A 17,451-nucleotide genomic window follows, 5' to 3' on the forward strand; every position below is an offset into this window, starting at 1 on the left:
CGGCATAGTCGACCGGACATTGACTGAACGGAAAGCACATTTTAAAACAGAAATTATAAAACAAATCCCTTCAAATAAGCTATTTAAATGGTAACTACAATACGTATTTTAATTAATGTCGGATGTAGTTTTCACAGTATTTGTTAAAATATTTAAAAAAAAATGATAATTTTATCATTTCAAACAGGCAGTACAAGGCAGTCTCAGGAAAATGTAAACAGTAGTTACGAGACGTTGGACTCATTTTTGCGAATCGGTTCATTCGAACAGTTTTAGTGTTTCATCCAAATTTTCTCAGCTCACACCCACCAGCTATCCGCTGAATGAATCTTCGTGAACGAATCGTTCCAACGTGAACAATTTCTTTCAAAAACTGGACGTTTCTCGTACACACTGGTTGGGATCCGCAGGATGGTCACCTGAAAATCAAACATGAGATTCTTTCGCCGGAAAATAGCGATCATAGTTGTTTTGGCTTATGCGATATTTTCACTGTACGCCGCGTATAATGTGTTTTTCAGCAAGAGAGTTATTTCTCGTGTTCATCGAGTAGTGAAAAAGGGCACTGTGATTTTAGGTAAGATAATAAATCATAACCTGCATAATCAAATGGGTTATAATAGACAAACAATATAATGTAGCGTACATGCAATAAAAGCATATACAATGATCGCATGTAAACAATAGATTTGTTTAATAAAATGTATGTGTTTCCAGATAATGGAAAAGCAGGAGAGGAAGAGTGGAACCCATGGGAAGAGGATGAGCGTGCACACTCCTTAGTTCTGCAAAAACGAAGAAATGCCTTCAGATCATATCAAGATCATGTTGCTAAAATCAGGCCAAAAACATATAAAGTTCAGATCTGGGGCAAAGCAGCCATTGGCAAGTGGAATATGTTTGTTGGTTCCAGGGATCATTGCATTTCTTGTTATGTCTTGATATACTGTATGTATGTATGTATAATATATATATTTAGTTGACAACATAATTATTAAATTTTGTTCTTTTTCACATTTTCCTAGGACTTTATTTGTGGGAACATATTTTAGAAGGGCCTCTCATCCCAGCGGACAAATCCAGCCAATGGAGAGAAGGAGAGATTCAGTCTGGGAAGATCAGTTTCAGGTATTCATGCATTAAATGTTGCATGAATATTATAATGTTGCAAATTATTCGTATTTCAAATAAATGCTGGTCTAAAATTCAAATGAAAATACTGAAATTCAGCTTTGCCATCACAGGAATTAATAAAAATGTAAAATTATTAAAAGAAAAAGAATTCTAGTATTAGTTCACAATATTGCTGTTTTTTACAGCATTTTTTAAAATTTTTATTAAAGGGGTCATGGATTTTTTTTATTATTTTAATATATTCCATGAGGTTTTCTTATAGTGTTAATAATGTTTTTTTCCACAGACAGAAAAACAAACAAATATACATGCAGAAAAACAATTATTTTCAACCTTCATTCTAAACCTTTGTCTGAAATGATCAGTTTTTAAAGGGTTAGTTCACCCAAAAATGAAAATGATGTCATTAATGACTCACCCTCATGTCGCTCCAAGCCCGTAAGACCTCCATTCATCTTCAGAACACAGTTTAAGATATTTTAGATTTAGTCGGAGAGCTTTCTGTCCCTCCATTGAAAATGTATGAACGGTATACTGTCCTTGTCCAGAAAGGAAATAAAGACGTCATCAAAGTAGTCCATGTGACATCAGTGGGTTAGTTAGAATGATTTGAAGCATCGGAAATACATTTTGGTCCAAAAATAACAAAAACTAGGACTTTATTCAGCATTGTATTGTCTTCCGGTTCTGTTGGGGATCCGCGTTCAGTGACGCTGCTGACGTAAGGCGCTGCTGACGTTACGTCATCAGCGTCACTGCGGACTCGTGAACGCGGATCCCCAACAGAACCGGAAGACAATACAATGCTGAATAAAGTCGTAGTTTTTGTTATTTTTGGACCAAAATGTATTTCCGATGCTTCAAAACATTCTAACTAACCCACTGATGTCACATGGACTACTTTGATGATGTCTTTATTTCCTTTCTGGACAAGGACAGTATACCGTACATATCATTCTCAATGGAGGGACAGAAAGCTCTCGGATTAAATCTAAAATATCTTAAACTGTGTTCTGTTTGTGACGTAAGGGGTTGTTGGTGAGGTAGGCAAGTTCCATACCTGGATGCGTCTCAGGTGCACGCCCCCCTCCGCTGGGCTCTGCCCACTTTTCCAGCATTTTTCAAATATTGCCAGTGGGTGGAGTCAGGCTCTGACCAGGGGTTTAGTTACCCTTTAAGGATTGGCTCACATCATTGAAATCAACGCCCACTCGCTATTGCACGTCATGAGTAAGTGTTTTAAAAACATTATCCATGTAAAACCATCATTTACAGACACAGTATAAAGAAATAATTTACTTGGGGTTTGTAAATGCATTTTGCATTTAGTGACTGCTTCATCTTTCAACAGAAGTTTCTTTGCGAACTCTCCATTACACTGTTCCTCGTTTACAAAACAAAAGGCTCTGAACAAACATATATTCCTTCAACGTGATCCGGGATGCCACTAAAATAAACCATTTATGTTTCCGACGATGGGATCCTTCTGAAGTCAGTACAGAAGCACAAACGAGCTATTTAAACTGGACTAAACTGGTTTAAACTGGACTCAAAGCGAACATTCTTTCACTCTTCCGTTTGTCCTGTGTGTGGGGTATGTAAGAAACTGAACACGCACCTGTAAACTGTATCCAGTGTAGACCGTGTCAGTGATTATAATGGGTTGTATTTGCTTTTGAGGCTGGATTACGCAACGCTTGCATTCAGTGTAATGCCAGTGGGCGGGGCCTATTGTGCGATTATGTAAAACTATTAGTTGATGTCTTGCTCTAGAGCTAGTCATTTGCAAATGTATTTTCCTATGTGACATTACAGATCCCGCAACATCAAAACGAGACTTTTTTAGAGCTTGATTTAATATATGTTGTTTTTTTTATAATGAGGAGGACGTTTTAAGCTATGAAACTTGGCCTCTTATATGTCAAAAGATCATGGCAAATTTGATTTCTCCTGTCATGACCCCTTTAAATAAATGCAGCTTTGGTCAGCATGAGTGTGGAAGCTTGAAAAGGGAAAATACAACTCACAATTCTAGTTTATAACTCACAATTCAGACTTTATTTCCCAAAATTCCATGTTTATATCTCGCAATTCTGACTTTTTTTCCCCCTCAGAAATGTGAGATGTAAACTTGGAATTGCGAGTTATAAAGTCTGAATTGTGAGGTATAAACTTGCAATTGCAAGAAAGTCGCAATGATTTTTTTATTCCTTGACAGAAACAACAAGCTTAGAGACACAATACACAAGAGGGCTCTTTCAAAAATCATCCAAAAATCTTAGCGACCCCAAACTTTTGAGCGGTAGTATAAGTTATGTTAGCTGATCAGTTAATAAGAATGTATAAACATTTTTTTAGCCAGTACACATTCTCATAATGTTTGTGTTTTGACCTCTTACCCTTCAATATCAATACAGGAATTTTACTTAAAGAGACAGATTAAATACAATATTTATAATTATATACAGTATATATTTTTATTGTAAGTAAAGCATTGTGTTGCACACAATTCTTTAATCTCTTTTATCATAATCTGTCCTCAGTTTCTACACAGGGCCAGCAGTGGTCCAAGGGCATGTTTCTCTGGACACAGACAGTGTGGTGTTGGTTTTGAATGGCCGTGAGCAGCAGAAAATCTCCTACTCCATCCAGTGGCTTCAGCATGTCCAGGGTCTGGTGCAGGCCCGCACTGTCTCTCGGGTTGCTGTGGTCCTTCTGGGCAACGAGCGATGCAATAATGACTGGATCAGTCCTTACCTTAAGAGGCACGGCGGGTTTGTGGACCTTCTCTTTCTTGTGTACGACAGTTTTTGGGTCAACGATAAAGACATCTTTCAGTGGCCCCTGGGTGTTGCCACGTAAGCGCTTAGTGTATTTTTTTATAATTACTTTTATGTAATATTTTTAAAAGAGGACTTTCTGTAATATTTTTATAATGTGCTTTTTCTTTCTCTGCAGATACAGGCATTTCCCAGTAGTCACGCTTAGCGGTCAGATGGTGAAAACTGTAAGACCATACCTCTTCAACTTTCTTGGGACTGTCTACAAAAACTCATCCAGGGAAATTCTGATGGGCGTCCTAAAGCAGAGCGGCATGGAGAAAGATTGCCTCATGCATGTTAGAGAGAAGTACGTATTTCTGGAAAAATTTCATCAGTCTGATTTGATATCATTTGCATTCAGAAAATTGGCAGATAATTGAAGTTGTAAAATACTTACGCTACCATTAAAAAGTTCATAGCCGGTAAGATTTTAAAATAAAGAAATGATTACTTTTATTCAGAAAGGATATATTAAATTGATCAAAAGATATTTATAATGTTACAAAAGAGGACTATTTAAAATAAATGCTGTTCTTTTTCCACAAAATATCAGAATGATTTTTGAAGGATCATGTGACACTGAAGAGCTCTCCATCACAGGAATAAATTACATTCTGAACTACATAATAAAATAATAAACAGTTATTTTAAATTGTAATAATACATTCAAAGTATTACTGTTTTTGTGACCAAATAAATGCAGCCTTGGTGAGCATATTTATGTCAGATGTTAATAGTCAACAGTTAATAATTGTTTTTTTAGCCAATACACATTTTTATAATGTTTCTGTTTTACCCATAAGTCCTTAAATTCCTTCAATAAATAATATCCCAAACATTTTTAAATTGTACAAGTTTTTTTTATACTTCTTGCATTTTGTGCCATCAGGTGGCTTCCTCAAGAGACTGCAGACACCTCCAGACAGTACCAGATGGCATTAGCACAAAGTGACCTCACTCTTTGTCCGGTGGGAGTGAACACAGAGTGCTACCGCATCTACGAAGCCTGTGCCTATGGCTCTGTGCCCGTGGTGGAGGACGTCCTGACTCCAGGGGCCTGTGCAGTCGGTAACCGGTCCCCGCTCCGACTGCTTAAAGATGCAGGAGCACCCTTCATCTTCCTCAAGGACTGGAGGGAGCTGCCTGCCATCCTGGAGAGGGAGAGAGGGATGAACCAGAAAGAAAAAACAGAGAGGAGGATGAGACTGCTGGAGTGGTACAGTGGCTTTCGTCAACAGATGAAAGACAAATTCACAGAGGTATTGGAGGAAGCCTTTTTCAAAAACACCTAGTTTGGAGAACATTAATACAGTCCCACATAAAGAATTAAAGACAGCGAGCAGATGCTATGCATCAACATCCATTTTCGTTTGTCTTGCCACTTATTTTTGGAGCCGTTCATTCGGTATGATGTTTTGCGTGTTGTTTAATTGTTTTTATACATGTGAAATAAAACATGCTACTGTATGTTATAATATAACCTGGTTCACCATATGCTGCTGTGCATTGATGCCCTTCATGTTTACTGTAAAATATTAATTTAATTTAATTAAGTCGATTGAAATAACAGTGCAAAGTTTTTATTTTGTAACCTAGGTGGGTTATGTAAACAGATATTTAACATTGTTGAAATTTCTTTTTCTTTTTTTTAAATTTCATTTTCTTTTGCCTTCAGGTCAGCGCAAATAAATAAAATTAATTTATTTTACTTTGAAACCACCTGATCTTTATTTATCAAGCAGTTAGACTTGCATACAGTGCTGGAGTGGATGTCACGTACACTTAAAATAAAAGTTACAAAAATGGTTAACTAAACTGGTTGTTGTATTTGCTAGGACATTACCATGAATTACCATTACCAGTGACAGTGTTTCGGGCATTTTGGTGATTCTATATCTGTCTACATTAGTGTATTAATGTACTAACATGTTTGAATCAGAAACAAACAGAGCGACTAATGTAGTCTGGTTCCCAAATTAATGATGGTTATGATCCGGTTCTTTTTAGTGAATCAAAAACCTTTCCCGAACTGTATGAAGTGAATCCCTGTGTTGCTCCTACCCCTCATCGAATCATTATATTCTACTGCTATTTAGTTATTTAATCAATCTTATATTTGATTAATATATAGGTTAATATATCATGTGCATCAACAGGATTAAGTGTTAAAAGTGTATGTATACAAACATAAAAAAGTTTTGAGTTTTATTTTTGTTTTCAATGTCAACTTATATTTTTATGTATTTGTTGATTATTTTTCAAACTTGTTTGCTGTTTTAAATAAAATAATTCCTATTTGTTCATACAGTATATATTTCAGGTAAAATTAAATTGGTGGTGGGGGATGGCATTAAAATAGCTTTAAACGTAAATTTGAACATCAAATTAATATTTTCTATTAGAGCTACTCACCTTACACTATTGTATTAAAATAGTTTTAAACATGTATATTTGAACAAATAGAATATTCTAATATTTTCTAGAATTACTTACCCTACAGTACCCTCAACTCTTTGTGCTTGATGTCATTCACACAGTTTAGGGATACATTTTAATTTTAATTTTTAGCAGATGAATGTGGGGAAATGAAATCAATGTTTAATTTTTTAACATAGTCACATCTATATAATTTGGAGAAATATAATAATTATTATTTGTATACCACTCTTTGTAAAGATAATCGTCGTTCTAAAAATGTAATAATTCATCTTTATAGATAGAACGTCTTGGTCTGGAGCAATACATTCTATAAAAGGAATCTGTGAAAGAAACAAAGATGAAAGCATGGTAAAACGTTTCAAAGAGTTAAAAATATGATCTTCACTGAGAAGCGATGCCTTCAACACTCTTGACATTTGTTCAGAGGGATAGTTGTGTCCTAAAGATTTTTGATATAAGATTATAAGGCTCTACCATTTTCTAAAAGTCTCGCAACAAAACAACCGTCCTGTAAGAGGCGCTATTTGACATCAGCTTACTGTCAGTTTATCCACATCTTCAGATTATGTATACAATACAATATACATACCTTTTGGGCTTTGTTAGTATTTTATAATAATAAAAAATAGATAGGCTAAATTAATAATTGATCCAATGAAATAATGTTGCAACATTTTATATTTGCTTAAAATTTTTATTTAATGTAAAGAGCCGAGTTTAAAGTGTAAACTGTAAAAAGTGGGTGAAAAGTCATTGAAAAAATTTGAACTCTGACGGGTTATCTTTTCTGTTAAAATCCGAAAGAGAATCGCCCTCGTTTATTTCTTTCCCAGCCGTCACAGTGATTTATTGTCGTGTAATTCCCATTACTGGCCACTAGGCGTCCTACACAACACACACTAGTGCGTTGCTTAGCGTTCCTAAAACGAGTTGCTGGAACCAGATAAAACTATTCACAAGGCTTACTTTAAAAGTCATTACCATAAATCATATGCACTTTTAAATGATCAAGACTGTAACAATTTGAAGCGTTAGCATATATCAATCTCAAAAACACATTTCACAACGAGTTTTCAAACTGTTTTGCTTCGTTTTATTAGCATCAAAATGCAATATTTTAAATGTAGTCAGTAACGACAAACACAAAATTACTGTCGGGGACAACTGGTTAGAAAGTTGTCAATCCCGTTCCCGTCCACATTTCCGCTACGTGCACCCCCTCCACCTCCAATCCCTCCCATTTCCAACCACTTGCTTTTCCAGCTGCTTTAAGGTCAGTCAGAATCCGTGAAACTGTCCGGCGATCAGTCACAAAGACGCGAGGAAGGGTGCTTGAAATCAGGCTAGCCCCGTGTAACATGTCATTATGCTGTTCGGTCCGTCCAGATCCGTCGGCGGGTGACTAAAAGACAGCTTGAAGGGCTGGATTTCCTCTTTCTGGAACAAACCGTGGACATTTGCCGAAGGAAAGGGTTAACTTACTTGTTTGGGAGGAAACTCTTCCAGTGCGCGCTCTGTTTTGATAGCATTGACGGCGGAGTCGTTCGGAACTCGGACTATGAACATTTGCAGCTTTTGGGATTTTCAGCCTGAGCAACTTGAACAATCTCTGGGATGCACTTGCCGCTATAGGACGACCTGGAAATAGGAAAAGCCCCCAAAACAAGCCAGTTTACAAACATTCTCATAACTGAACTATTGATATTATTACTAGTCACTATTGAAAATGTCGAATCCTCCTGTGAAGTTTAAAAAGGAAAAAGAGATCATTACAGATTACGAGACTCAAGTCAAAGGTAAGAATCATAAACTGCAGTAACGTTAGTATTTGAATCGTTAGTTAAGGCAGTGGTGCCTCACTTGTGCATCATGCTAATGATCTTGTTTTCTTGTTGTTTTGTTTTTGCGAACAACAGGTTTGATAGAAGCTTGTCACATGTTGTTGGGTCACTGACAAATAAGTTTGATATTACAAAAAAAGAAGAAATGTTTAAAAGTCTATTTAAAACTCATTTGGCAAGTTGGAAAGGTTGTAATCTTGTTTCATACATTAACAAAATACAGTTTTTACAAATATTTTGATTTAATGACTAAAATATCACGTGGTGTAACATCAACTATGAACCTGGTCAATATTTTCAAAACATTTTTCAAGGAAATGTATTTTTGATTCACGAAAATCAAGGTTTTGTCTTGGAGTTACTCCATTTGACCCATTTTAAATGCCTATTCATAAAAAGGTCAAAATATTAAGTTAAATTTTTTCAAAGGCTTTTAATGCAAAAAAAAAATCCTCTCCTTTTATGTTTTTCTTGTCACATGGCAGCAAAATGGCTTCTTTCATATTGGTTAAGCCACAGTGACTGTCAAATTGTCAGTTGTTTTTATGAGTTGTCATTGATATTGTGCTCAACATAACTCCATGTTTCATCTGTAATGAGGCAAAAGTGCTTTTCTGTTTTGAGTTTATTTGTTTTTCATTCTGTTTTGAGTTATCATCTGTGGAAGTGGCAGTGACTCTATATGGGTTTCCACAGTCTCAGAAAACCTAGAAGTATCCCCGGCCTAGAAAATTTATGAAAGATAATACAATTTTAACCATAAAAGAAGTACATAGAAATAAGAGGTCTGTGCTTTCTCATGGCATGCAGCTGTTATAATAAGATGATGATGATGCCTGAGTTTTCATACCAAGTTAATTGACTGAGTAATTGCAGGGACCCTCTTTTTAATATTGTTCTCAGCAATTATGCCCACTTACCAACTATCCCTTCCCCCAAGCCACTCAAACTGTCTCTTATATTGCTCACTTATACAGACACCCTTTAAGGGAATTCATGAAAGTTAATAATAATAAATAAAAAAATTCTAGTTGTGCCTGAAAATAATTCAACGGCAACATTGATTGCAAATGACTTGAACAGTCATGAAAACTCATCGGCCAAATTTGCTCCTGTGTTCCCTTTTACTTTCCAGCAAACTAAGCCGGATAGTCTGTTTCCTTTTCATGTCATGAGCGACAACAACAACATCATCATCATCATCATCATCACAGGAAAGAGGCAGTTACTGTATTGTAGTAACCATGGGGATTTGGCATCACCCCAAGGGCTGAGTCCTCCAGGGCTGTTTGCAGATAGAAATGCCTATTATTTATGTAGAAGGAGAGAGCGTTCGAGAGAGAGAGAGAGGTATGTTGGTATCATGACATTGCGTTTGTCAGAGCTGCAGTGCTCATTTGGCAGGAATGTCTCTGTCCCCTTGCTCTGATGATGACTAAGACTGTTAATAGCAGCATGATGCACAGAATCCGCCTGTGCGGAGCATCTCATTAGCTTTGTGCTGCAGCCAAATGGGGTTGTAGTAACATGAAAACACCCATATTAACAGCCATGCCTTTTTCCATGACTGAAGGAGGGAGATTTGTTCTAGCACAAACTTTATGCTTGTCCAATGTTGACAGTTATTGTGCATTTTTTGGCATCCATATCAAGTACATTTGAATTTAAAACATTTTCTGTGTAGACTCTGCTTGTGTGCAATGTGCACTATACCTATAGTGATGCACCGAAATAAATTTTTTGCCGGAAAAAATGTTTTCATTTAGCCAAAAAACAAAACTGGACAAATTTGGGTACTTGGCTTTTTTACTTGGCTATTGTACTTGGATATTTTACTTGGCTATTGCCACCTTAATCAGCATAGCTTACAGGTGATAAACCAGTTATAGTAAAGTTCTTCAACAAAGTCACCTCTATATATATCGCCTGAATTTTTATTTTTTTACATATTGCATAATTTTTGGTCACAATGAAGTGCATTGACTCAGATGGTGTAGCTTATCTAATTTTTGGTCACAAAAATAGATGCTGACAGTTAAAAAAAATGTCATTGGAGAGAGCGCTAACTGTTTCGGCCCTACAAAACTATTTTGGTTGAAACTAGAGATGCACCGATATGAAAATTTTGTCTGATACTGATAATTCTTTATATTTGAAAAAAATATTGTCAGATAAATCTAAATCCAAATTTTTATATAATTTGAGATCCTGATTACAAAAACAAAAGTCACCATTAAAAGCCACATCCCAAGCACACAATTAACATGATGTTCTCATTATTATTTTTTATGTAGCCTATATGTCAGACATGCGCATGTTGAAGTCATTCCAATCATTTTTCAAGCAATTCAAAAACATCATGGCGAACAGTGCACATCTGAAATTATTTATTGGCTTTAATATTTTCTTATCAGGCTGATATTGGACTATTGGCCAATACCAAAATGGTGGCTGATATATTGTGCATCCCTAGTTGAAACTGAACATTTATTTTTTGTACCTATATTTACAGTTACTGAAATTTCGGCATCAATACTTCCTAAGTATTTGCTTAAGTATGATGTCTAATTTGTGTCACGTAGATATGGCTAGACAAACTTTCCATAAGTCTGCCATGTATTTTGCCTCAACCTATGATGTTTTGGGATCGACTACTTCCTCTACAACACTGTATTTGTTGTGTTGATATGTGTCCTGTGTTGTGTTTACAATGTTGTTGCCATCTGGTTGTGCTTTTTTCTGTGTATGTTTTTTAGATATTCTGCTGCACACTAAATTTCCTTTTCTAAGGATAAATAAAGTGGAACTTGAACTTGAAAGTGATACTGTGAGTGAGAAGAAAGGCCTGAACTGTGCCTGGAATCCCTCTTTATCGGCTTATGCCGAGGACTCGTGTCCTAAGTGGTGTGTTATTTGTAATCCAGGCTCCTGGTGTTTGATCATTCTCTTCTTATCCTGATCCTGACTATCACAGGTCATGTATCATGTTATTTGTGCTTAGATTATTTTATATTCTGATTCAATACGGCTGAGAAGCTAATAAAGTCACAAGTAAATGGCATTCAGTAAATGGGATTTTATTTATTAGCAATTTATTGTAGTATGAATACAATAGTGGGGGTTTCCTGACAGAAATAAGCTGGTTGGAGGGGGAAGTAAGTGGTATTTGGGATATCAGCCGAAAAGGAAAGTTCTATTTTGATGAAGATTACGAAGACAGACTTTTGTGTTGCCTAAAATAGCGATACATCACGCACAGTAAGATCAGTAATGTGTATTAGGACATCAGAGATTTTATATTCTTCAGAGATTTCCTTCCCATGAGTAATCAACTATTTGAATTTTGACATTTTCAAGTTTGAGGTTACACATAGTAAGGCTGATGACTTTTGCTCATAGTTTCCACATTTTGTTTCTGTGCTTCCTATCTATAAACTTGAAAATTGACTCGTATTTTTTGCTTTAGCACCATCATGAGTCACATGAAGTTTATTTTAGAGTTATCAGGTTAGGTCAGCCAGCTAGGACTGAAAGGTCAGATGATCCCAGTGGTTGCTCTGCATAAAGCTGCAGGAGAACCTAACACACAAACCTGCCGTATCCAACACCCTGCATTCCCCGCAGCACTGACTGCATAGAGCAATGTAGGATGAACAGAACAAAATATTGAAAGGCACAAATATGCTGTATTTTAGGAATGTCACGGACACAGTGAGGAAATACTTTTCCTAAAATCCTATTTAGGGTCGCATCTTGTGACATCACGTCCTGTTTTTGGTTTGTTTAGATGTCTTTGCTCCATGTTGCATTCGTATTTCAGTCAAACTGCACCAGTTTGCTTGGAAGCGAACCGAAACCACCTGCAAAGTTTGGTCTCGGTCCACTTGTTTGGTGTGAACCAAGGTTCGGATGCCAGATGCTCATACTTATTTAAATGAACCGCACTAACAGAGCAATAGCACCAAAGTTCGCTTTAATCAAACCAAATCTGCCATGTGTGAACACACCCTAAATGTGCATTAATGAATTTGTTAAATTTTCCAAAATTAAAATGTATAAATGATGCTCTAAAAATATAGTGCTTTTAATTGATGAGCAGATTTACGTCATTGCAAGTAATTGCAGAGATGTGTAAAGTCATAATTTGGTCCCTTGGCCTGCTAGCAAAGCACAATAGCATTGTTTTCTTTGACCAGATTGTCTATTTGATGTCGCACAGTTGGCGTTCTTCTCCGAGAACCTCTCAGAGAATATTTCCCCATTAAATGTTATAACCTCTAACACATCTGCCCTGTCATTTGCTGCTGAATGAGGCAGTATATATATATATATATATATATATATATGTATATACACACATATACATATATATATATACATGTATATATATATATATATATATATATCCTATATTTTCTGTGATATTTTGGTAATTTTTAGATATGGCTATAGAGATGGGAGATATATACGCGGTTGGCATGAAATGTTTTAGCAAATTTGACATGTCCTGCATTGTGACATCTAAACCCATTTTAGACATTTACAGACTATATTTTTAATATTTGTACTTTTAAAATGAAATATGCCACACCATGACTATTTAAAATGAACAAGTGAAGTCAAAAAGATTATTAAAAATTGTCATTAAAAATATAGCCTATATATAAACAGGCTTTGTTATGCAAGTACTAGCTATAGTTGCTCATTTTGCATTATATCACTGAGATTTGAGTTGTCACTTGAGTTGTCAATTGAGTCACTTGAGTTGTTGCTTTATTATAATGACACCATCACACCAACCTTGCTAAATTATGCATGAATGAACTATGAGTTAATGTCTAAAAATGGCCTAAAGATTGTTCAGTATTTCGAAAGTCACTGTCAGGGCTTTCTTGGTGCTTGTGCAATTTTCAGTGCTACTGACTAATATATTATTCACAGTTCAAGCTTTATTTTGTCTATATCCTTTTACCCTGGATGTCCAGTTATTTCAGAAGTGCTCAAATTATTAATTACGAATGTGATTATGGGGTCATATTAATCAGTCCGATTTGTATACAAACTGTAAAATGAACAAACACACATGGATATGTTTACTACAGTATTCTGATTATCACTAAGTAAATAATTCAGTTTGGAAGTGAATTGTCAAGAATGCTTAGTTCGGTCCTTGACTCATTTCATTGACTTGGCTAAACTGTTTCATTAAAAAGCCAGTGAAACAAATAATTTGCAAAGTGGACACCCGTTTACACTGTATGTTTGATTTGATTTTACTGACTTGGTTTGACTAATTTCTTAAAAAGCCTCGGTCAAATGATTCATTTGCAAATGAATCAGCCCTTTACACTATATGTTCATCATTTTATTTTATTTGTATTTTTTTTGTGTTGTCGCAAATGTTGTGACAATTCATTAAACATTAAACTATAGTATAAACACAAATATAAACTATATTATTAACAAAATCTAAAGAATAATAACATTAAATCGGTTTTAAAGTAATTAAAACAATTCCTCTGCTTGACTGCTAGGCTATGTCATTACAATTTACCGCCCATTTTTGTTAATGAAGTCTCTTTCGCAGTAGAATTCCCTCACTTCCTGCTTGAGGCATCCTGTACCACTGTTCCGCACAGGTCCACAAATACCTGCCATCTGCTCCGGCCAGACCATCAGCCTTTGTGCTTGATTCTAGTGCCCAAACAGTGGATGGAACACCCTTGGTGGTGGTGGGAAGAGTGAGGGTTATTGATGGGACCATCTGTGTCTACTCTCCCTTTCTCTTGTTTGATAGACTAAACCTGTCTTTCCACGCATGCTGGGCTTTTCACTACACCCAATAAAATCTGCTTCTCTCCACCCACGTCACACCCTGATTTCGTCATCCCGAAACTCAACAATACATCACAAGTCAAGGAATTGTTAGGTTTTACTTACTAGCTAGGTTGTATTATCGGTATCTATGCACAACATTGTTGTACCATTTTCCGTTTGTCAAATGTACCTTTGACTGCATCTTTCTGTCTTGCATGATTCGTGGCTTCGATAATTTTATATAATGAAGTTTACGCTTATGGAGTTCATTAGATGAACTGTAATGAAATTAAATGAAAATGCACTAGGGGTGCACGATGTATTGGTATCGGATGATATATGTTTATTTATAACGATAACGATTAGAAAATTTGGAAGATGAACACTATTCGCCATGATGTTTTTAAATTGCTTAAAATATGATTGGAATCACTTAAGTGGTTAAGTGCAACATGCAAGTCAGGCTACATAAAATATAAATAATGAAAACATCATTAGAATTGTGTGCTTGGGATGTGGCTTTTAATGGTGACTTTTGTTTTTGTAATCAGGATCTCAAAAATGATTTAAAAATCTGGATTTAGATTTATCAGCCAATATACCGGTTATCGGCTTTCATATATAAATAATTATCTGTTATCAGTATCGGCCAAAATTGTCATATCGGTGCATCTCTATAATGCAGTCTATTTATTTTCTAAATGCAGTTTATTGACCTAATTGTGAACTAGAGCTGCATGATTGATTCTGGATAAATAGAAATCACGATTCTGAACAGAGAAGAGACAACTTAACAAAATAATATTTACTAGAGGTTCTGACAAAAAGTAAATTGCTGCAAATGTTTAATTAATTTGAATGAATTATTTTAAAAATCGTAATGAATGATTCAATGACTCACTCATAAATACTTCACTTGTTTCATTGCTGGATGAATTAGTGTTTTTGAACAAATCTCTTGAATGAATGATTCAATGATATGCATTTTTAAGCCGCCTTTCGCCACCTAGTGGCATAACGATGTAATTGTACGATGCAATCATTGTTTGAAGCGCCAAGTTACTTTCGAAAGGATTAGCTTCCGTAGACATCAGTGTTTTTATATCCAAGCTATAAACTTGTATCCCAGTACTTCTGTGATAATTAGAATATTTGTATGATAAATAATATTACTGTGTGGTTGAGAAGACTGTTTGTGAAGCTGTTTCATACCTATACATGATTGAAAACCGCAATCTCTGGGTCAGTAGCTGCGGCAACAGTGATTTTATTTATTTATTTTTTGTTCCAGTGTGATTTTTTTCAAAGGTTTAATTAACATGTCCGATTCGTTGCCATTTAGGAATGAGAACACATGTTTGAATCGAGATCGTGATCTTTTAATGATTAATCGTGCAGCTCTGTTGTGAACACTGAATCTGTGCGTTTTATGTTTTTATAATCCTCGTAATTCTTAATCAATATTTCATAACTCCATCTTTCAGCAGACTTCTTTCTGGTGGCGTATGCCACATTTCTCCAATCTTTTAGTCTTCTTAAAACTGGCCCCTTTTACAATCAACAGTAAGCTCGCTTTTAGCCAATCTAGGCTAAGACCTCAGACCTTGAGAAAGAATAGCCAAATCCTTCCCTTGGGGCCCATCATAGTTGCCAGAGAGCCCCTTCCCATAAGGCCTCAGTGTTACAAGACAATAAAGGCGATACTGCCTTCTTTGAGTGCAGTTTTTGTCATGGGATAAAGCACCAGGTGAGAGATTTCTCCCTGAGTCATAGAAGGTCTCGCGTTACCGTTCATCTCCGGTTTAATCTAATTGTTTTAATCTCTTCTAATCTTCTTTCTCCTCCTAACTTGCACTCTTGCAGCTGAGAAGTTTGTTTCCTAGTGGAGTGGCTCTTCAAAAGGGTGACTGTAAACATCCTGCAAGGACTTGAGCCTATTTTCGTGTTCTTCATGTGCTTAAACATCGTAATGCTTTGGCTTTTTATTTCTGCTGAGCTTGAATGATCTCAGCAGTGTTCAATGCTCATCCATTGACCAGTATTGATCCCCACTGATTCCCCCAAACAAAACCCTGCGTCACTAACCCTGTATCATCATTCCTATTTATATACAGGTTGGTATGAGGCTTCATATTAGCTGGGCTAATTGTTAATGGCATTCATTTGATTTGTCTTATTAGATTTGCTTCAGCGAGACAATTATTGGCAATTAAGATCAAGACTGTTGGAAAGACTCCTGCCATGACGGCACATTTCTTTGGCATGCTTTGGTTTTTCATTTATCATATTAATATGGTTAAGTACTTTTATTTTACCCCTCTACTCTCGCTGCTCTTTCCAGAGATAAATATGGGATGTATCTCTTACTCATTCACATGCTCTCTCCCAACAGATCAAAAGGCCCAAATGGTTGTGTATGTGTTCCCTTAGCAACCATGCTGATGACTCTGTCATTGTTTATCGTCTGTTGCTCAAAGCAACCCAAGATGCCTCCTCACAGCACCTGCATTCCCTCCCTAAGGCCTCACACTAAAGCAACTTGGCCTTCCTTGGGTTGTTGTTGGTTTGCAAGCTACTAGACGCTTTCTTGGTTGTCTCTAAAATAGAGATCACGATTCTCCCAAAATAACATGCAATTTACTTTGTTAATCACGGCAGTCTATTTAAAAATATTTAATTGCTTTGAATTCATTATTTGTTTAAAAATTAGGCTTAGTTTGAATGAACGATTCTATGACTCGCTCATAAATAGTTGTTTCATTACTGGATGAAAATCTCTTTGAGTGAATGAATGATTCCATAACAAATAATTTTTTGTAAGAATCACGTGTCGCCACCTACTGGTGTAATGATGTAAAATTATCATTTATTTGAAGCGTGTTTGGAAAAGTGATTTTGATCGCTACCATAGACATCAGTGTTTATATCCGAACTATAACTTTTTACTTCTGTGATCATTTCAATGATTGTAACAAAAATAATGATACTATGTGGTTAAAAAGTTTGGTGTGTTTGAATGTTTGCTGTGATCGTACATGTCAAAGATAGTTATAGTCCAATCGAGATTGCGAACTTTTAATGTTTAATCGTGCAGCTCTACATTACAGATAATAAAGTAATTTTATAATCTCAATTTTGTAGTTTCACATTATGCATATTCATAGAATAATATGGATGGATCGTTTTGGAAATCTGGGGTTTTCAAACTTTTTAATGCCAATGATGCCGAAATATGATGATTCCCTTACGGTGAATGTCCGGCGGCAAAGGTTATTTTATTGTTATTAATCTTTTAAAATTATTTGTAAATGGCTTTCACAATAACGTTAAGAAGAAATGTTTTTCATTGATTTTCATTTTGCACTATTCTTTTCTGAAATAGCCTATTCAGTTTGAAA

The 17,451-nt window shown here is 35.8% G+C and overlaps 2 protein-coding genes across 8 annotated transcripts in view; both read left to right on the plus strand.

Moving 5' to 3' along the window:
- The first annotated feature begins 4 nt into the window (after positions 1-4).
- On the plus strand, positions 5-6,259 carry rxylt1 (ribitol xylosyltransferase 1). The gene is made up of 6 exons (XM_077193563.1): positions 5-577; positions 718-885; positions 1,026-1,128; positions 3,678-3,992; positions 4,093-4,263; positions 4,846-6,259. The coding sequence occupies exons 1-6, from the start codon at positions 433-435 to the stop codon at positions 5,246-5,248; spliced, it is 1,305 nt and encodes a 434-aa protein (XP_077049678.1). The 5' UTR covers positions 5-432; the 3' UTR covers positions 5,249-6,259.
- A 1,791-nt stretch (positions 6,260-8,050) lies between these two features.
- srgap1a (SLIT-ROBO Rho GTPase activating protein 1a) overlaps positions 8,051-17,451 on the plus strand; it is a 115,086-nt gene continuing 105,685 nt past the window's right edge. For all 7 annotated transcript variants that reach the window (XM_077193559.1, XM_077193555.1, XM_077193560.1 and 4 more), the window contains exon 1: positions 8,051-8,191. In XM_077193559.1, the coding sequence (XP_077049674.1) occupies positions 8,122-8,191 (70 nt within the window). In that variant the 5' untranslated portion in view covers positions 8,051-8,121. The remainder of the gene's footprint in view (positions 8,192-17,451) is intronic.

This window comes from Siphateles boraxobius, unplaced genomic scaffold (genome assembly GCF_051911475.1).
Source record: "Siphateles boraxobius isolate OS27281-9 unplaced genomic scaffold, OSU_SipBor_1 31, whole genome shotgun sequence".
NCBI classification, from domain to species: Eukaryota; Metazoa; Chordata; class Actinopteri; order Cypriniformes; family Leuciscidae; genus Siphateles; species Siphateles boraxobius.

Bases quoted from the DNA above. Each gene is read 5' to 3' on its own strand.
- rxylt1 (XM_077193563.1), top strand. From the start codon at position 433: ATGAGATTCTTTCGCCGGAAAATAGCGATCATAGTTGTTTTGGCTTAT. The intron at 886-1,025 runs GCAAGTGGAATA...ACATTTTCCTAG, and splicing joins CTGGGGCAAAGCAGCCATTG to GACTTTATTTGTGGGAACAT. The intron at 4,264-4,845 runs GTACGTATTTCT...TTGTGCCATCAG, and splicing joins CTCATGCATGTTAGAGAGAA to GTGGCTTCCTCAAGAGACTG.